Source organism: Littorina saxatilis, linkage group LG13, assembly GCF_037325665.1.
Source record: "Littorina saxatilis isolate snail1 linkage group LG13, US_GU_Lsax_2.0, whole genome shotgun sequence".
In the NCBI taxonomy this organism is placed as follows: Eukaryota; Metazoa; Mollusca; class Gastropoda; order Littorinimorpha; family Littorinidae; genus Littorina; species Littorina saxatilis.
This window is the reverse complement of record NC_090257.1, coordinates 33,109,458-33,127,985: the sequence shown is the minus strand read 5'-3', so window position 1 is coordinate 33,127,985 and position 18,528 is coordinate 33,109,458. Positions and strand designations below refer to the sequence as shown.

Here is an 18,528-nt window from a genome sequence, read left to right as displayed (position 1 = left end):
TACCACACACACACACACACACACACACACACACACACACACACACACACACACACACACTCTCTCTCTCTCTCTCGCGCGCGCGCGCGCGCAGGCTCTAACACACACACACACACACACACACACACACACACACACACACACACACACACTCTCCCTCTCTCTCTACTATTTCACTAATTATGTATTTATGTAGTAGTAGTTATTATAGTAGATTTAGTCCCTCTTCAGGGCGAGGGCCAGATGCAAAAAAAGTATACCTATGCTTATTCTGTTACCCTCGTAAAATAAAGAATTGTCATTGTCATTGTCTCTCTCTCTCTCTAATTCCCTGTTCATCACTTTCTTTCTCTGTTAGTCTCTGATTCTGTTTTAAATAATCAATCCTCTAAACTGCGTTCCACAAAGTCATACTCCACAGTCTTACCATTGCTCTCCCACGGTCTGCGTTGTTTACACTGCACGAGAAATAAGTGGACCGACATTGTGGAGTCTGCAATGCTAAACTCATCACAAAGACTTGCCACAGAAACACAATTCTTTGTGTATAACCACCTTCCATTTCCCCCGGGATACCCCCCCCCCCCCTTTCTACCCACTTCACCTGTTTCCATTTCTTTCATTATGATATCCCCCCCCCCCCCCTGCCTCTACCCACTTCACCTGTTTTTATTTCTTTCATTATGGTATCAACCCCCCCCCCCTTCCCCGCCTCTACACCTCTACCCACTTTATTTGTTTTCATGTCTTTATTATTATCAGCTCCCACCCCCCCCCCCCCCCCCCGCCCCCGCCTCTCTTCATTATTCCCCGTCTCTCCTCCATGTACGAGAAATAGCACAGAGACATTAATTGGGTGTACATCAAGTTACCGAATAATATATTCGTCGCAGTGTCGTCTTTACTGCCACCACAACCATTACACGGACTTGCCACAGTGACACAGTTCTCAGTGCCACCCCCCCCCCACCCCCCTCGCTCTCTCCTCCTTCTCAGTTTCCAAAACTTCCCTTTCATTTTTGATCATTGTCTTGCGATTATTTGGGTTGGATATCTAGGGCATGCGTGTTTGACATGTGTGTTTGATATAAACAAAATAATGGCAGTTGTGTGTTTAATATAAACAAAATAATGGCAGGAGGAAAACAAACACGCCTTTTGTCCTCCACACAAAATACCACCGTTTTTCTCCCACTCACAAAGATGATGCGTAGATAATGCAGAAATGATGTCACGGTCACACATTTACTTGTCATTTTTTTTCTAAAAATTAACATAATTGACATATCTACCGATCTAAGTGTGACCTGACAATAAAACCCGGCTTTTGATTGGCCCAATTAAGCTTTTACTTTATTCGACTTAAGCAGTTTAGCAATAAAGACCAGGGTTGTGTCCCCTTTAAGTAAGGTGGATGATCTCATTGGTTGAATTTGCAAACTGAGGCAGCTGATTAGTTTGTCCGTACTTGCACCTAAATAATTAAAAATAACTTTAATCGAATTTAAGTTAACATTAATTGAATGTAAGTTAACTGTAATTGCTGATCCGAACGGCTTGCACTGACACTGACTGACTGGTTGGAACAGCCGGGTTTGCACCCATGCGCTAATGGCGGTCACTTTGAATCAGACCAATTCCAGAACCAGTCAAAGTTCTACCACTTCGACCACAAACTGATAACACAAACTTTCCTCTTACATCTTACAGGAAATTATCTCTCATGATCGGCATCAGTATTTAAATTTGATTTGTACAAAATCAGTCAAGATCGAAACAAAAATAAAAGACCACACCAATAAAAACCTACCAAAACAAAGCCAAACGATAAAAGGCTTTTTACTTAACAAAGAAAATACAGGATTAATATTATGATAATGGTCATCTAAAAAAACAACTACGCCAATTCATCAAACAAAGCTCTGCTTTGCTGGACCAATCAGACTGGGTAATAGACGAACTCCGGAAATAACTCTGTAGGGTTTGTATGGGATGTGAAAGAGTGAATACTCTTGCTCTAATAGTCTCCTGTCAGCCCAGCGACCTTCCCCTTGACCCTGCTTGTGACCTCGATGTTTTTTGCCCCCGCAAGGGGTACGGTACTCTCGAAGAACCCAAAACCTCAAAGAGAGATAACTGGCGGAAACCGTCCTATTGTAGTCTCCTGTATGACGGCTTACTAGTGCCAAAACCTCATAATTGTAATTATTAAGGGAAAATTACTTGATAATTACCATTTTCACGTGTTAATTACTAATTTTCCCCGGAAATTTACTAATTTTTCCGGAAAAATTACTAACTTTCACCTGTTAATTACTAATTTTTAGTTTTGGCTCACTTCCTGACGGATTGCTAGTGCCGAAACTAAAAATTAGTAATTTTCCCGTGAAAATTAGTAACTAACAGATGAAAACAGTAACTGACAGCGTTAATTAGTAATTATCACGTGATAATGGGTAACACCAGGTTTTGGCACTAGTAAGCCGTCATACTCCTGTCCGCCCAGCCGACCTTCCCCTTGACCCTGCTTGTAACCTCGATGTTTTTTGCCCCCGCAAGGGGCACGCACCCAAAACCTCAGAGAGATAACCGGCGGAAACCTTCCTATTGAGGCAAGCGTTCCACACGTGTTCCGATTGTCCACGTGATTCAGACACAACCCTCGCTAAAGTGACTTGGGTATATTGATGTATGAATTGAAGAAATGTATAAGAACACAAGAATGTATGAATGACAAAGAACAAATGTTCATTTTTGAATGTTTTATGTATGTTTTATTACGGACACAAAAGCTCAGCAATGCAATTTCTCTTTTAGAGATTAATAAAGTTATTGTATTGTATTGTATTGTATTGTATTGTATTGTATTGTATTGTATTGTCACATGTGAAAATGTGCCTCAATAAAAGCAAGCGTATTCACTCTTTCACAACCCATACAAACCCGACAGAGAAAATGTAAGTTTTACGCCCTCACGGCAAAGCCATTAGGGGCATGTTACACGGGAAAACCCGGCTTTGTATGAAAATAAAAAATAAAAATGCGGCGGGTGGGGGGTGGGGATGTAGACAGCTGGCTGCCGGCTGCTAGAGGAGACCTGAAATGGGCTAGGGACCGGGTTGGGTCGTCTTGGGTCAGTGCTGAAATGGTTACTTTATTGGCTGTTGGCCGAACGGACACCCGGGCTTCATATTTTTGCATGCATGTATTCGTGTTTCCAAGGCCTGAGGCTTTCGCTGTGACCCTGGGATCTTTATCGTGCGCATGCGTGCACACGGGGGTGTTCGGACACCGAGGAGAGTCTGCACAGAGTTGACTCTGGGACACACATCCCGCGCCGAACTTGGGGGTTGAACCGACGCTGAAAGTAACAACCGGTTTTAAAGCCAGCGCCTCTACCGACTGGGCAAACTCCCCCCCCCCCCCCAATTGGTTGGGGTCAAGACTGAAGTTCCATGGAAGGCGGGGGGTATGGAGTAACACATAGTGTTTTGCTCAGAACATTCCCACCCAAGCAGAGCCGCGCTAGGGGTACGCATTACCGTGAAGCTGGCAGTCAGTGCTACCAAATGTCGTCTGTGTCTACCACTCGGTGGTGACTTAATGTGGGTCTATGTAAGCAGATGCCAGCGCAAGCAATTTGATGCAGAGCCAGGAGGCGGTTTGGTACAAGAGAACCTCAGAGGCCACAGCCTCGGCCGTCTAAGGGATCTGTGTGTCTGGAGGCACATTTGGTTTCTGAGGTTCAAGGTTCCCGTGTCTGGAGGCGTTTTTGGTATGGAAGCAAACCTGTAGGTTGGGGCCTCTGCCTTTCAGGATGCCAGGACTACAAAATGTGTGTCTTGGGACACATTTAGCTTAAGATTCCAGAAGTGGATCTGTGCTGTGCTGGGTCTGCTGCAAGCACACTAGAACCAGCTCGCAACAGTTGAGGTGAACAGATTGGTGACCAAGACCATCATCGGTTTCTCTCCGAGTGAATGGTGTGGGCGGAGAAAGTCTCCCAGACTGAGAGCATTCTCCCTTCTGTAGCGGATGAGACTAGACATCTCTTCCTTGAGAGTGTCACAACCTTCAAACACGTGTGTGAGGTGTCCAGTCTTGCCACACTGACAGACTACCTTGTCCCAGTAGATGCGGCTGCTGACCGTGCGCAAGCGACGCAACAGGCTCATGGGTCTCGGGGGGAGTGGGAGGTGGTGCCCTTTCCTATTGTAGGGGAGGTGTATCCATCCTCTCTCTTCACATGTTTGTGACAGTGTCTGCTCTCTTTCCTCTCTTTTTAGCTTGGCTAGCAGCAGTTTGGCTTCCTGGCAGGAGAGCCGAATGTCTGTCACTGGCATGGTTGACATAGCCGCTGCTTTTGCTGCTCTGTCCGCCATTTCATTTCCCCGGATTCCTGTGTGGGATGGCAGCCATATGAGGGAAAAGTCTGTTCCTTTTGTCATAATTTGGTGGGCTAAGAAATGAATTTCAGTTTGCATCTCTCCTCTGTTCTTGGTGCCATATGCAAGTACTTGCAACGAGGATTTTGAGTCCGTAAGGATGACCACCCCCAGGGTTGGCAGATCGTTTATCAGTGTGCAGGCCATGTAGATAGCAAATAACTCTGCAGAGAATATGCTGATCCCCTTGTTTAGCTTGTATTTTCGTGTTATATCAAGTCCAGGAATCGACAAGGCACACCCAGCCTCCCCTGACTGCAGGATCGAACCATCTGCATGGCCACGCACACATACACATACATATATATCCGTGTGGTTGTGGGTGTGTGCGTGTGTGTGTGTGTTTTTTTGCCATGTACGTGTGTGTACGTTCGTGCTTGCGTGTGGCATTTCATCAAAAGATGAACAAGTATCTCATCTGCAGCCGTCCTTTTCTCTGTAGAACTTTAGAAGAGAAGGAAGGATAAAGGGATCTGTTTGATCCATATGTCAAGTGGTAGTTTTTCCCCGAAATCGCGTCACATTATGACGACATACAATCCACATCCAATACGACCATGGCATGAGGAAGAAAAGAGAGATCCCGATTAGTCATACTCCCGTTCAAGATTATTTAAAATCGTCCCCTTTTAAGTTTAGAATTTCGATAGAGATTAAAATAGACAACAATCGACACGGAAGCAACTGAGTCGCTCCTGAATCATTTACTCAAATAAATTTGTGAGTTGTAGTTGTAAAAAAAGAAATTAAAATTTGAATGATCTGAGAGCTATTTTTTTTAACAACGTGTAATTATTTTAACTGGTCGCTTTTTAAGGCAATGTTGTCTAACCACACAACGTATGACGTACAATGTAGTATTCATAGCAATGTTACATCGTTCTGAGTAAAAAAGTGATGTTGTGAGGTAACACCAGGAAATGTTTCATTTCTGTTACTATGTGGCACAATTGCTTTGATGTACACACACACACACACACACACACACACACACACACACACACACACACACACACACACGTAAACAGAGAGAGAGAGAGTGCGAGAGAGAGAGAGAGAGAGAGAGGGAGAGAGAGAGAGAGAGAGAGAGAGAGAGAGAGAGAGAGAGAGAAAGAGAGAGAGAAATAAATAAATCACTGGACGAATGAAAGATCCCGAGGTAAAACCGATGATGTAATGCAATAATCCGTACTCTATAAACATGCAAATGAAACAGCAACGTCGGTAAAGTGCCAAACATGATTCGTTTTATACTAAATGGCAACACACCTGTCAATATAAAATAACATACGACAGACCTACTAGGATGTATGTCAGAAAAAAAAGTACATGTACACCCGGGCAGATTAATATCTTTTGCCTGGGTTTTCCAACCCTAAGGGCACTCTCTATACCTTCGGTCTTTACCTTTACCCGGGAATTGCAGTTTCTTACCTGAACTGTAAGTGTAAGTACATGTATAGGTAAACTTCAGATAGCCTGGATAGCCAAAGCCGGCGTTTATTTTTAGGTTTCGCGTAGTTCCCATTTTCTGTTTCGGGTTTACTGAAGGCTTTGTGTGTCAAGGCTTCCTCTTCACTGTATGTATCCTGAATCGTCTATACTTACTGTAGTCTTCGCTGCAGCGCGCGCACGCGGCTGTTAATGAAAACTTAGGCAGGCAGACTTGAAAAACACGGGCGATTTGAGAGAGCGCCGCCAAATGCAGACAAACACCGTGAAAGACGGTCATTCGGTGATTAGGGGTCTCTTGGGCGAGATTAGAAGTAGCGTTAATGATTGGAGTGTAATGTAGGTACCTGGACACTATTTCATTTTAGAGAACAAGAAATTCTGAACTTGTGCGAGAATTAACATCTCGACTCCACACTCGACCTTGCAGTTGCGCGCTGGTGGACTCAAAAATTGTACCTTTTCCCTTTCAAACTTTGACTTGACAGACGATCAAAATGAATCCTACACGCCAGTCTTCGGGTGCTTTATCCGATTCCTCGGCTGGCAGCAGTTCTCACTGCTACGCCGACATCGAGAACGGCTCAAACTTTAACCTCATCACGCACTATCAAACCAAAACAGTGTCTGCTAGTTCTCTGAGGACCAAACCTAACTCCTCCAACGTAAGAGGTCTCGCGATGGCCTCCCTTGTGCTGAGTTCTCTCTGCCTCGTGTGTGTGGGACTGTTCTGCTACTGGTTCGTTTTCATCAGTGATGGCGAATTTCCCTTCCACAGTTCTAGGCGTGCGGACAAGAAGTCTGAGGTGTGTCTGCCATGTCTTCAAGTCAGCCCTAACCCCCTGGAAAACTCGCCGTCTGATCTGTGGGGAGAGTTGGATGTTCGACATGACGATCAAAATGATACCGATATCTGCTGTGCTACGAACACCGCACAATATGCCGCGCTCTTCAAACTGGTCAGTATAACATAATTTTTCTTTGTTCTTTTCTTTTCTTTTTTCTTACACTTGAAATGCTTTGTGTTTGATGAAAAGAAAGACAGAAATGGGGTTTTAATGTGTACTTCAATGTTGTCACAGTTTGCTTTTGTGTTTGTTTCGAGTTTCGGTGGCATTTTTTGTTTGTCTTTGATTTTAAGTTTTGTTTGTTTCGATTGGAGAAAATATAATCAAACTTTACGGGACATAAACTCTCTCTCTGTCTGTCTGTCTGTCTGTCTGTCTGTCTCTCTGTTTGTCTGTCTATCTGTCTGTCTGTCTGTCTGTCTGTCTCTCTCTCTCTCTCTCTCTCTCTCTCTCTTTTGACTCTTAGAGTATAAACATTAAAATCGTCTTTCTCCCCCCCCCCCCCTTTCTCTATAACACTGCCAGATAAAGAGACACAGACAGACAGACAGTCAGGCAGATTGAATGACAGAGAGGGAGAGAGGGGATACTGAGAAAGAGAGAGAACGAAGAGAGATAGCCTAGACACTGGACATTTTAAGTGATGAGACCAACTCTCCCTATCAACGGGGCCCGGTGAAACATATGTCCAAGTGGAGAGAGAGAGACGGAGAGAAAGAGACAGAGACAGAGAGAGACATAGAGACAGAGAGTACAGTACATGTAGAATGAAACGCTGAGAATTAGCCGCTCAATGTCATAGTTTTGTTTTGTGTATTTTTCAGATTCTTCAGAGACAAGAAGAGGTCAAGAAACTCGCAGGTAAATGAATGTGTGTGTGTGTGTGTGTGTGTGTGTGTGTGTGTGTGTTTATGTGGGTGTGTGTGTGTGCGCGCTCTCGCGTGATAAGGATGACAAGACTCCACACTGCAGAATAAAATGTGTGTTTTTTCTGCCTTTTTAAATCTTCCTTTTTATGGGGTTATACGATACATAACAATGGCTTTCGGAAGATCTCCATATCACAAGCATTTGAAATTCGCCTGATTATATTACAGAAGTATGCGTGTGTTCCGGCAATATCTGTTTGAACAAACAATATCCTGGACTGAGGCTCTGTGTTGCGCTACTTCCTGCTTGTAAAGTGTGTTGTTACCGACAAAGAAAAAGAAAAATCCGAATCAAAGAGACTGACAATAATCCCCAAAAGATATCCTGATATCCGAAATTAAAAAAACAGATATATATAAACGAGATCAAATTCCCGATTTTTTAGTTTTTTTGTTTGCTTTTTGATTCTGTATAAGAGAAACACACGGTAAAAGAAAAGAAGATCACCAAAGAGAGAGAGAGAGAGAGAGAGAGAGAGAGAGAGAGAGAGAGAGAGAGAGAGAGAGAGAATGTACATGTGTGAGAGGGAGTAATGTGTGTGTGTGCGTGTTTGTGTGTGTGTGTGTGTGTGTGTGTGACGGTGTGTGCGTGCTTGGGTGCGGTGTGTGCGTGTGTGTGTCACAGACAGACAGACAGAGATAGAAAGACTGAGAAGAAGAGAAGAATGTTTTAGTGTGGCGCGCGGGGGGGGGGGGGGGGGAGTTGGGGGGGGGGGGAACTCTGTTAGGAGTGTTGTTGTATAGGCTACGTGTAGGTCAGGTGAGGGGGGGGGGGGGGAGCCGGGAGGGGGTGACTCAGTGGGAGCAGGTAAAGGGTGGTAGCAGAAGGTGCAGATAGAGAAAGGAAAGTAAAACAGAAACGGGGAAAAGGTCCGGATATTTACAACGAAAGCAAGTGTGCCGAATCTTTCCAAGAAAAAGACATTTCAGATAAATATATGAATAGAGAGTCCGTAAATGCAAGGGAAGTAATAACACGTTTTATCTTCGTATGTAAGACGCTGAGAGCATTAGGTTGCCTCCCCTTGAACATCACTATCACTGATTTAGTCGGTTATGCAGTGTGGTAACAGCACATTTCAAAACTGAAAAAGATCCAGATTTATTCTACTATATTGTGCATACTTAGCTTGCCAAGCGTTCTAGTCGTTAGAATTGATTACGCAACAAGTATTACCTGTCTTTTTGCACCTAGCACGCTGATAAAAAGAAGATGGCGGCTGACTTATTGTCCTGTCTCCTGTATTTTCAGATGCTCTGGGCACAGATGAAAACAATGCAGAAGCCCTGAACAAGGATGTCCCTCAAAATCACTCGACCAGGGCTGCCCGGCCTGTGTCCGCTCATGTTGTCTTCAAACCTATGTCGAATGAAAACACAGGTGAGTGATAGGCAGTGTTGTCAAATATACGGCATAAGAATGTGTGTGGAGGTTTTTTCCAAGTACAACAATCCTAAAGTTTGTTTTGTGTTACACCAGTTTTTCTTTTCGATGTGTTATATATCTCCTGGTTGTCTCATTTTCCTGGAGTCTTTCCCAATTTATCTGCAGACTTACACCCCCCCCCCCCCCTTCTCTCTGTGCTTTTGTGTGTGTGTGAGGTGTAGCGAGAGGGAAGGGACGGAGGGAGGGAGAGACGCTTTTTTTTGAAAAAGGGAGGGAGGTCCCGAGAGAGAGAGAAAGAGAGGGAGACAGAGATATCAAAACATCACACCTAAGACCGGCGATCTCTTTCTTCCCGGTTTTTTAAATAACCAAGACGTAATCTTTTTACAAAAAAAACTTGATTCTAAGTGTGTCACGAGTGGCAACACATTCGTAGCTTCCGCATTACAAATGATGACATGTATGTACATGTTATTAAGTGTGTCACTAGAATGTTCCTGGTTTAAAAACACGTTTTACGTTGACACCCTCAAAAGGTTCCACTTCTCCGTGATATCGAGTCATTATCACAGGTTTTTCAATTAGGCCCTTCAGTTTTTGACAGCAATGCTGTTAAGGCCAACAACAAAAAAGTCTGTTTACGGTAACATAGGCAAACAAAATAGGGTCGGTAGGTCGGGATTTTTGTCTTTATTTTTTTTCTCCAAAAATCCATATTTTTAAGTTATTTTGCCAAAAAACAGAATTTTTTTTTTAATTTTTAAATTTTTAATTTTTTTACATTTTTTAATTTTTTTTCCCAAATGCCCCCAAAAAAGTCTAGGGTCGCGCGGAAAAAAAAGGGTCGGTCGGGATACCGTAAACAGACTATTTTTTTTTGGGGGGGGGGGCCTAATCGTCTGCGTGATCCTATTCAATGTTCTATGCTCAAGGGAAGGGGTGAGTAGGCCGGTTCTTTGGGAAAGAACAGTACAAGAAATGTGTATAACTTATTACAGACATTGAGTTGCAAACAGATACGTAGTGTTCAAATTACGTCAAACATCACAGGATACACTATGACGTGGGACTTAGGTGTCACAGTATTTTTGGTTTTTTTGTTTGCAGTCACACTAAACATAAAGAAACGTATTAACATGCCAAAAGTTAACATTTCTTTTTTTGGATTTTTCGTACATGACATTAGTTTCATTAATGTGTGAAATTCCTCGTACAAGCGTGAAACCACTTTACTAGCTTGGTATTTTTGTGCGTGTGTTTGTCCCCAAGATCCATCGTCACTCGGGACGTTTTCACCACCGGTCGCTTCCTGGTTTGATACCGTGCAGGCTATGATGTCATATAAGCCGAGAGATAAAACATGATAAAGGAAGAAAAAAAGAAAAGCAAAGTCCCACAATTTTGCAGAAACGCATAATCCCCCCCCCCCCCCCCCAAATCCTACCCAAAATCATCCAACTCACGAAATCAACAATGCAAAAAAATTAAAAATTAAATCCCTGATACGCGTTAATTACCATTCTTTTCTCTCAGGACAAAATGTTTCAGTGAAATAAAAAAAAAGTTAAGAGAAATACCACGAACAAAAATTTCGGGGAAAATGTTTGCAGTCACACTACACATCAAGAAATCCAACACAGTGGGACTAACATATAAACGTTCCTAAACTAACCTTTCTTGTTATGGAGTCGTCATTATTTCTTTTTTCTCTCCTAGGCACGGAAGCAGATTCCCACCAACACTGGAAGTCACCTAAAGAAAGCCCTAAGTCCCACGTCAAACACGGGCTTAAGTTTCATGACAACCACATCTACGTGCAAACCCAGGGTCTCTACTTCATCTACTGCCAGATCCTGTACTCCCCTTCCTACTCCAGCAGTGACGGTCCGACACTCGTCAGCAATTACGTCAAACGTCACAGCATTCTGCACCCGGCTACGTCATCGATTCTGCTCAAATCACGTCACACACAGTATGACGCAAACCAGGACCGCCACAGCAGCTACGTAGGCGGCGTGTTTCAGCTGTACCGGGGAGACACTCTGTACGTGCAAGTTTCCAGGCCTGAACTAGTGTCTCACGATGATATTGCCACCTTCTTCGGCCTGTTTAAGATCGGAGAATGAAGGGACTGCATACAGTTTGATTTGTTGGGTAAATACAAATCAGCCTGTTCGCTGTTTCCAATAGTCTGAAAAGAGAGAGCTCTAGCGCTAAAGATTTTCATTTCATTTCATTTTCATTTTCATTACTTTATTGTCCCATCGCTGGGAAATTCGGGTCGCTTCCTCCCAGTGGAAAGCTAGCAGCAACGGAGTCGCGCTACCCAGGTGTCTGCGTGTTTAGGTGTATTCAGCCACCTGCACTTATGGCAGAATGACCAAGGTCTTTTACGTGCCATTGTGATGACACGGGGGTGAGCCATGGCTTCCGTCTCTGGGTCTGCACGTAAAGTTGACCCGTGTCCGTCCCGGCCCGAATTCGAACCTGCGACCTTCCGATCACAAGTCCAGTGCTCTACCAACTGAGCTACCGGGCTGTAAAGACAGAACAGCGCTTTGTCTGGACTGCATTAATGTTGATTTGTTGGGTACATACAGAGACATACATAGAATATGTCTCTGGTACATACAAATCAGCCTGTTCGCTGTTTCCAATAGTCTGAAACGAGAGAGCTCAAGCGCTAAAGATGAGTAAAGACAGGACAGTTTTTATTTTGTCTTGTCGTCGGCTTTGCTGAATGGGCATAGCAAAACTGATGGATCTCTTTGCATGCAGTTGTCTGCTGGGCAGATAAGAGGACTGTTTTTCGGCACGGCGGTTCAGAATGACAATCGTGATGAGTGTTTGGCAATCTGCAGGTCAGATAAAGACACTGGTTGGCAACAAGGCTGCTGTGTGAATACGACACAACTAGTACCTTTACCTGTGCAAGGTAGAGGTGCGTTGTGAAAAACCATGCAATAGAGAGAGAGAGAGAGAGAGAGAGAGAGAGAGAGAGAGAGAGAGAGAGAGAGAGAGAGAGAGAGAGAGAGAGAGAGAGAGAGAGAGTTAAACGCCATCATTTCCCAAGCCGCAACTCAGTTTCGAAACCGCCCTGGTCCTTGCTGTATGCCCCCTTCCCCGCCCCTCAAATCCCCCACCCCACACCGACTCAACCCCCATCCTTACCCCGACACACCCCACAACCCCCTGCGTGTCCTGGTTTCCTGACACAGAGCTGGTCTCTGAGTTTAGTCCAAGAATAATGTAATACGCAACTTCGCCCCTGTCATTGTCAAGGCAGAATTACGCACGTGTTTACTGCTCAGCCAAAAAATCTTGTCCAACAGAACAATCTATTGATTTTACCGCTGAGCCAGTTGACTAACACAGTCAGCCAGAACAAAGAGATTTTTGCATTAACAAAATAAAATCGTTACCAGAAAGGCATATCAGCTTGTTGGAGTATGGTCTGAAAAGTCAGCGCTGGAGAAGCATATATATCCGTTTGATGACCTGTGATCATGATCTCAAAAAATGCCCGCGTTGTCAATGTTACTTCGTTAAAGAAAGCAAGTCCTGTTTTTTGATTACCTTTATTGCCTTATTAATTTTCTTCTTTTTTTTGGTAAGGACAGCTTGAAAAAAAATTTCCAATCAATTGACTTCACCATTTTTTGAACAAGGCATTTTCTACAGGGGGCAAAAGTTTGAGCAACGGTATCACAACAAGCCAGCTTTGCTGACCAATTTTGGCAGACTTTCTTTAGGCAGTCTGATAACCTACGGTACCTGTAAATTCGCTAAATGCAAGTCCATTACGACTCCATGTACACATGATATCTCAGCCTAGGTGTGTTCCCGCTCTGTTGTGAAGGCTGTGTCTTCCAATTGCTTACTGCATCTGTACATATTTATCATTATCAACGCCTCATGCTAGGCCAGTGATTATTTTTGTATATGCTCGCTCTTGTTCACTACTTTAATGCATTGATGAAAAGAGAGAGAGAACGAACGAACAAACGAACTTTAGTACTCAAGGATGAAGATTTTAGGCTGACACTAAGATGGATACAATGACCATCATAAACCGACACGAGGAAATTTTAAAAAGAAAAGAAAAAGTTACACGTGTAAAGATTAATCATGCATTATTGCAACTACTACATGATCTTTACGAATATCAAATGAATAATAACACATTTAGAGAGAGAAAGAGCGAGAGAAAGAGCGAGAGAGAGAGAGGGAGAGAGAGAGAGAGAGAGAGAGAGAGAGAGAGAGAGAGAGAGAGAGAGAGAGAGAGAGAGAGAGAGAGAGAGAGAGAGAGAGAAAGTCAGTTGTCTTCTGACAAAATAGATTATACTCATAAATGTGACAGTTTGTTTGATACCACCAGTTCAAGTATGCAAACAGTTTTGTTCTCGCCAGTACCAAACAATCAGTTGTGGTTAAAAGAAGTGTGTTCTTTTTATGAACGAATGGTTGGATGACATCTGACCGTGTATTAAGACTTGCAAATGGCAAAGAAAGGGCAGAGACCCTTATTGTGTAACGTTCGGTCTTTTTGACCGGTTGTAACAAAAAATCATATCATTTGCCACGAAGCGAACAAACCGATGAAAAATGTTGATAATACTCAATTCTCAAAGTGCCAAATTGTTGTATTAACAGTTTTCGTGAATATTATGCAAAACGTTGTGCTTGCTGCTTTGTCAGTGAGACACGTTTTATTCATATATTTAATTTTACTTAACTTTCCTTCGTCTGACTTTTTTCCGAAAAATTGTAGTTAATTTTCTTTTTTCAAAATTTATTTCCGACCTTTTTTGCTTTACTCAATTTTTTTCTATCTGATTTTATTTCATTTTACTTAATGTTATTTTATTTTAGTTTAATTTTTTATTCCCAAACTAAACAAAAAGACCCAAGATCAAAGGAAACAGATCATCTAAGTATCTCACCCCCTTTTTTGCTGAGTTTTGTTTGGCCAGTACAGAGATGAAGGCTGCTAAACAACCTGATAACTTAGTACTCAGTAGGGGGCTCAGTATTGTGATAAGACCGGTCAGCATGTATTATGTGCTCCAAGATCTGAAATATTGACGAAGCTCAAAAATGGCAAAATCATTTACAACGAAAATAAAAAATTGTGTGACCTGACTATATTTCAGTATGAACATGTATATATTTGAACAATTCATATAATTATGTATTCACGGTGTATGGAATAAGTTGTGCTCTAAGTTTTTCACGCCATTGAACAAAGTGTGCTTTTATTTGTGAGAATGTTAAGGTATGACTGAGTGCTTATATTAAAGTGAAAGTATTGTTTCCATGGTGCAAAATAACACTAATGAGAAGAAAAGTAAAACAAAACAATGTAGATTGTGCCCATGAGCGTGTGAATATTTGCTTTGATGGAGATTGTGAGTTAAATCAGCAAAGAGAATGAATGGTTGTGTATTTGTAAAGAAGAATCTTATTCATTTGCAGAACGTTTCAACTGAATAAATGATCGATTTGGAAATATACACAGTTGTTTTTAATTTCTGTGTCTTTGACTGTCTGAAAGTGTATCTCTCTCGATCTCAACCCTTCTGTATGTCTGACTTTTAACCCCCTACCTCCACCCCTCTCTCTCAGAGAAAGGGGGAATGTACGTTCTGGCTCACCGATTCCGACAGACCCTAAATATTAACGCAAAATAGGCTTCTGGACTAAACTTTTACTAAAATGAAACATGCGACAAAATCAGAAAAATACTGCATAAATCCATACAAAAAAAATATAGTAAAGTAAGGTTGTTTTGAACCAATGCCGGGTCTGTCGGAATCAGTAACCCAGAACGTACATTCCCCCTTTCTCTCTGTGCAACGCTAAATTTAGTTTCCATTGAAATATTAACTAGTTGCAGCCAGCGTGCGTATTGATCCAATCTGCCCGTCGGTCGGCTAGCCATAACTACCGTATTGATCTGGTAAAAACAAACAGCAAGCTTGTCTTCTATACTGATTCCTCCAATGGCAAGACAAGATTAAATCATGTGATAGCAACAGTTACGTCACGTCCGCCCACCACTCGGTATTGATTGTAACATAGCCTGGTGATTTTGCCATTTCATTCCGGAATCGGATGCCGTGCAGTTGTGTTTTCTGTGAGAGTCAAGATAGCATTTCTGAAGAATTAGAGAGAGAACTTCTTCCTCAAGATATGGATCAACAAAGCAGATGGAGTGTAGAACAACTTGGCATCATTGAGGAGCATATATTTCATCATAATAATTATGTTGATGTATTGAATAGAATGAAAAGAGAAGGGCCATCAGAAAGTAGGAAACTACCTAGATTTCTCTCCCAACCAAAAAGAAAACTGACATCTCTGTATGGGGAGCAGGTGAAAAAACGAAAGGTTATGTCACCAGAAGAACTCCATCAATACTTGCAGTCAAAAGAGGTTGATGTGAGTAAGACAGTTAGGAAAGAAGTTTTCTTTTTTTCCTCAGAGAAAATAGGGTCATCAGATGCTGCTATTGAAAAGCTGAAGGAAGGATACAGGCAGATTCAAAGACAGGAGGCCACCAGTATGTGTTTTAACCTTCAGTATGGTTCTCTTCTGGATGCATCTTTCAAATTCTTTCAGGAAGAAAAGGAACGAGGAATTCACAAAAACAAGTGGGAAGAGTGGTTGCAGGCAAACATTGGCATCTCACCAGCTTATTCACGCAAACTGAGAGAGATTGCTCGTTTGCTGAAACCATACTTTAGCAGGTTTTCTACAGTTGGTCTGTCTTTCATTGAAATCTACTCTCTGAAAAAAGATTTGAAGACAATGTTTGAAAGTAATGAGGAGATCAGAAAATATTGGACTTCTCCCATGCAAGAACCACTACAACTCCAAACACGATCCTCTCAGGTAGAAAACACTCAGTTGTGAGAAGTCAGTCACGGTTGAGCAGAGCGCTCCAGGCTGGAGCGCCAGGTCTTTGTATTGCCTGCTATTGATGTTTCTTCCAACCCGTCACTACACTCAGTTGTGAGAAGTCAGTCACGGTTGAGCAGAGCGCTCCAGGCTGGAGCGCCAGGTCTTTGTATTGCCTGCTATTGATGTTTCTTCCAACCCGTCAAACAACTTCTAAAGGCTGCCTTTTCAGGCGGCCGCCGAGTGCACTTTATGCAAATGACTTGTTTATTGATTCAAGCTTTGACAAGTGTACTTGGTGGCTGCTTTGAAACTCAACAAAGCCCACTCCCCCTTTCACACAAACACTTCCCAAACGCAAGCAACTTCCTCTCCCCCGCTGCAGTCAAAACAAAGCTGTCATAGCGGGTTTTCCCGATTGACAAAAATTCTTATTACACACTCGGACTATTTGAAGCCGCGTTTATTCTCCAGTGTCCAATTGCATAAGAATATTCTGGTGATGAATAAACGCGCTTTGTGTCATTAGCATCTAAAGATTTCTTGTTTACAATAGTTGTGTTGATCTGATGAAGCGTGGAACTGATCTTAGGGTTGTCATGGTGAAACACTCGCTTCTGAAACAGTGCTTCCTTGTAGTTATCATGCGATATGCTCGACTTTACAACCTGTTTGCTTACACCCTTTGCTTTTTTAACCACCCCTTTCTCACTTGCAACACTGTACATCTTTGCACGCAATCCAACATACTCCTTAATTATCTTCCCATTCATTTCATCTTTCATCTTTCCAATAACCTTCTTGTTAACATTTGAGTGCAATGGTGATTCTTTAGGGTAGTCGCAAGTGTCATAAAAAGAATCTTTTCCTTTTACTGCAGGACTTTCAGCTTCTAGATCTTTGTAAATGTCATCCGCTGGAATGTCAAGTAAGAATGAATCTGTGTCTGTGTAAAGTACTCTCGATTTGGGATATCTTGGTTTCAAATAATCATACAAAAACTCAAGCATCAACAGTTTTGACAACTCTAGCACAGTAAAGCCTATGAATACTGGTTTGTCAAGCTTGACTACAAGTTTTTTCATTAAGATACCATACAGCTGTTCATGAAAGTATTTAAAGTCTTGATACTGTGGTTTGGATGTCAGCTTGATGGCCTCATTTTCTCTTGTAACAAGTCTAACATCCTTTCTCTTGTGTGGGTTTTCCATTGTCTTACCAAAGCAACTGTTGTTCATCAGTTTAAAAAAGTCTTTCTCTGATGCATCATCGGCTTTGGTTCTCAGTTCTGTGTTTTTCATGATGTAAGGTTTCATAAACTGTTCTTGATCAAATAAAATTATACGATGAACAGCCTTCAAAATTAATCCATGTCTAATGTAAAACTGTAACAGTCTGTAGTGACACACATACTTCTTTTTGTGAAACAGATTGGGCACCAGCTTTGGAGGTTCTCTTGGGTTTACTTTTAACCTCTCAGCCGCTAAAGGATAATCATTATGTAGATCATGAAGTGATAGTGGATAGTCTAAGTCAACTTCTAGTATCCATCCCTTTCGACTGTCTGGGCCTGCTTTTAATATTGTCATCACAACACATTGTGAAAATGGTCCTGAATAGATCTTAAAGTTCCGAAGTGGAAGCGTCTGACACATTGCCCAACCATACAAATTGTTTGCATCTAGATACATGATGTAATTAGAAGGTTTCATAGGATCAAAGTCGTCCAAGTATTTGTTGTTGGCTTTGCAGTAATTGTGTGAAGCCATACTGATTCCTCCACGTAGTCCATTTTCAATCATCTGAAGTGTAGGAAGATCTGATAGCAAGTCAATCTTTACTCCTGTAAATCTAAGAAATGCATCCCAGCTCATGCCTGGTGCAGATATGTAATGTGAAGGATCTAGATTGTAGTGCTTCATACATGTTCTTCTGTAATTCTCAAATATATCTGCAAGTAAACAAACATCAGCCAACAAATATTGATCATGATAATCACCCATTGTATTACATCCTAATTTATTCCATGCAGTCTTAGCGTGTTCATAGTCTTCGTCACTTATACCTTTACCCTTCAGCCGTGAGAAGTAAGCATCCTTTGGTGGTAACTCATCTTCATCAAACCTCTCCCACGAATCCATGTATTCATATGGATAGACTCCCTTTCTAACTAAGTCACTGTCAAAGTACTTACATGTGATTGGGAAAGCAGTTAGTGATGAAGATAAAGACTCAAGTGTTCCCATCAGATGTTGAGCAGAATCGTAGAAGTGTAAACTATTCAGAGTAAAGGCCATGTACTTTTCTGAAGACTGCGCAATGCATCTTGCTTTGTATTCATCAGTTACTGCCTGCATGATCAGATGTGAATCATAACCGCGCAAGTTATGGAAGAAGATTGGAAGCTTCCAAGTCTTAGGATCAAACTTTAATTGTAGATTACATTTGCTGTGTGCTGCTCCTCGGAACTGCCCACTTACATGATCATGATCTCTTACTATTGGATTGTCTGTGTTTGGTGTTAGACTTTGTTCGCATATCCAACACTGTGTGGTAGAGTTAAACTG

General features: G+C 42.2%; 1 protein-coding gene across 1 annotated transcript; it reads left to right on the top strand.

Annotated features, from left to right (window-relative positions):
* Positions 1-6,073: 6,073 nt before the first annotated feature.
* Positions 6,074-13,147, top strand: LOC138945541 (CD40 ligand-like). The gene is made up of 4 exons (XM_070316983.1): positions 6,074-6,856; positions 7,570-7,606; positions 8,927-9,055; positions 10,778-13,147. The coding sequence occupies exons 1-4, from the start codon at positions 6,395-6,397 to the stop codon at positions 11,185-11,187; spliced, it is 1,038 nt and encodes a 345-aa protein (XP_070173084.1). The 5' UTR covers positions 6,074-6,394; the 3' UTR covers positions 11,188-13,147.
* The last annotated feature ends 5,381 nt before the right edge of the window (positions 13,148-18,528 follow it).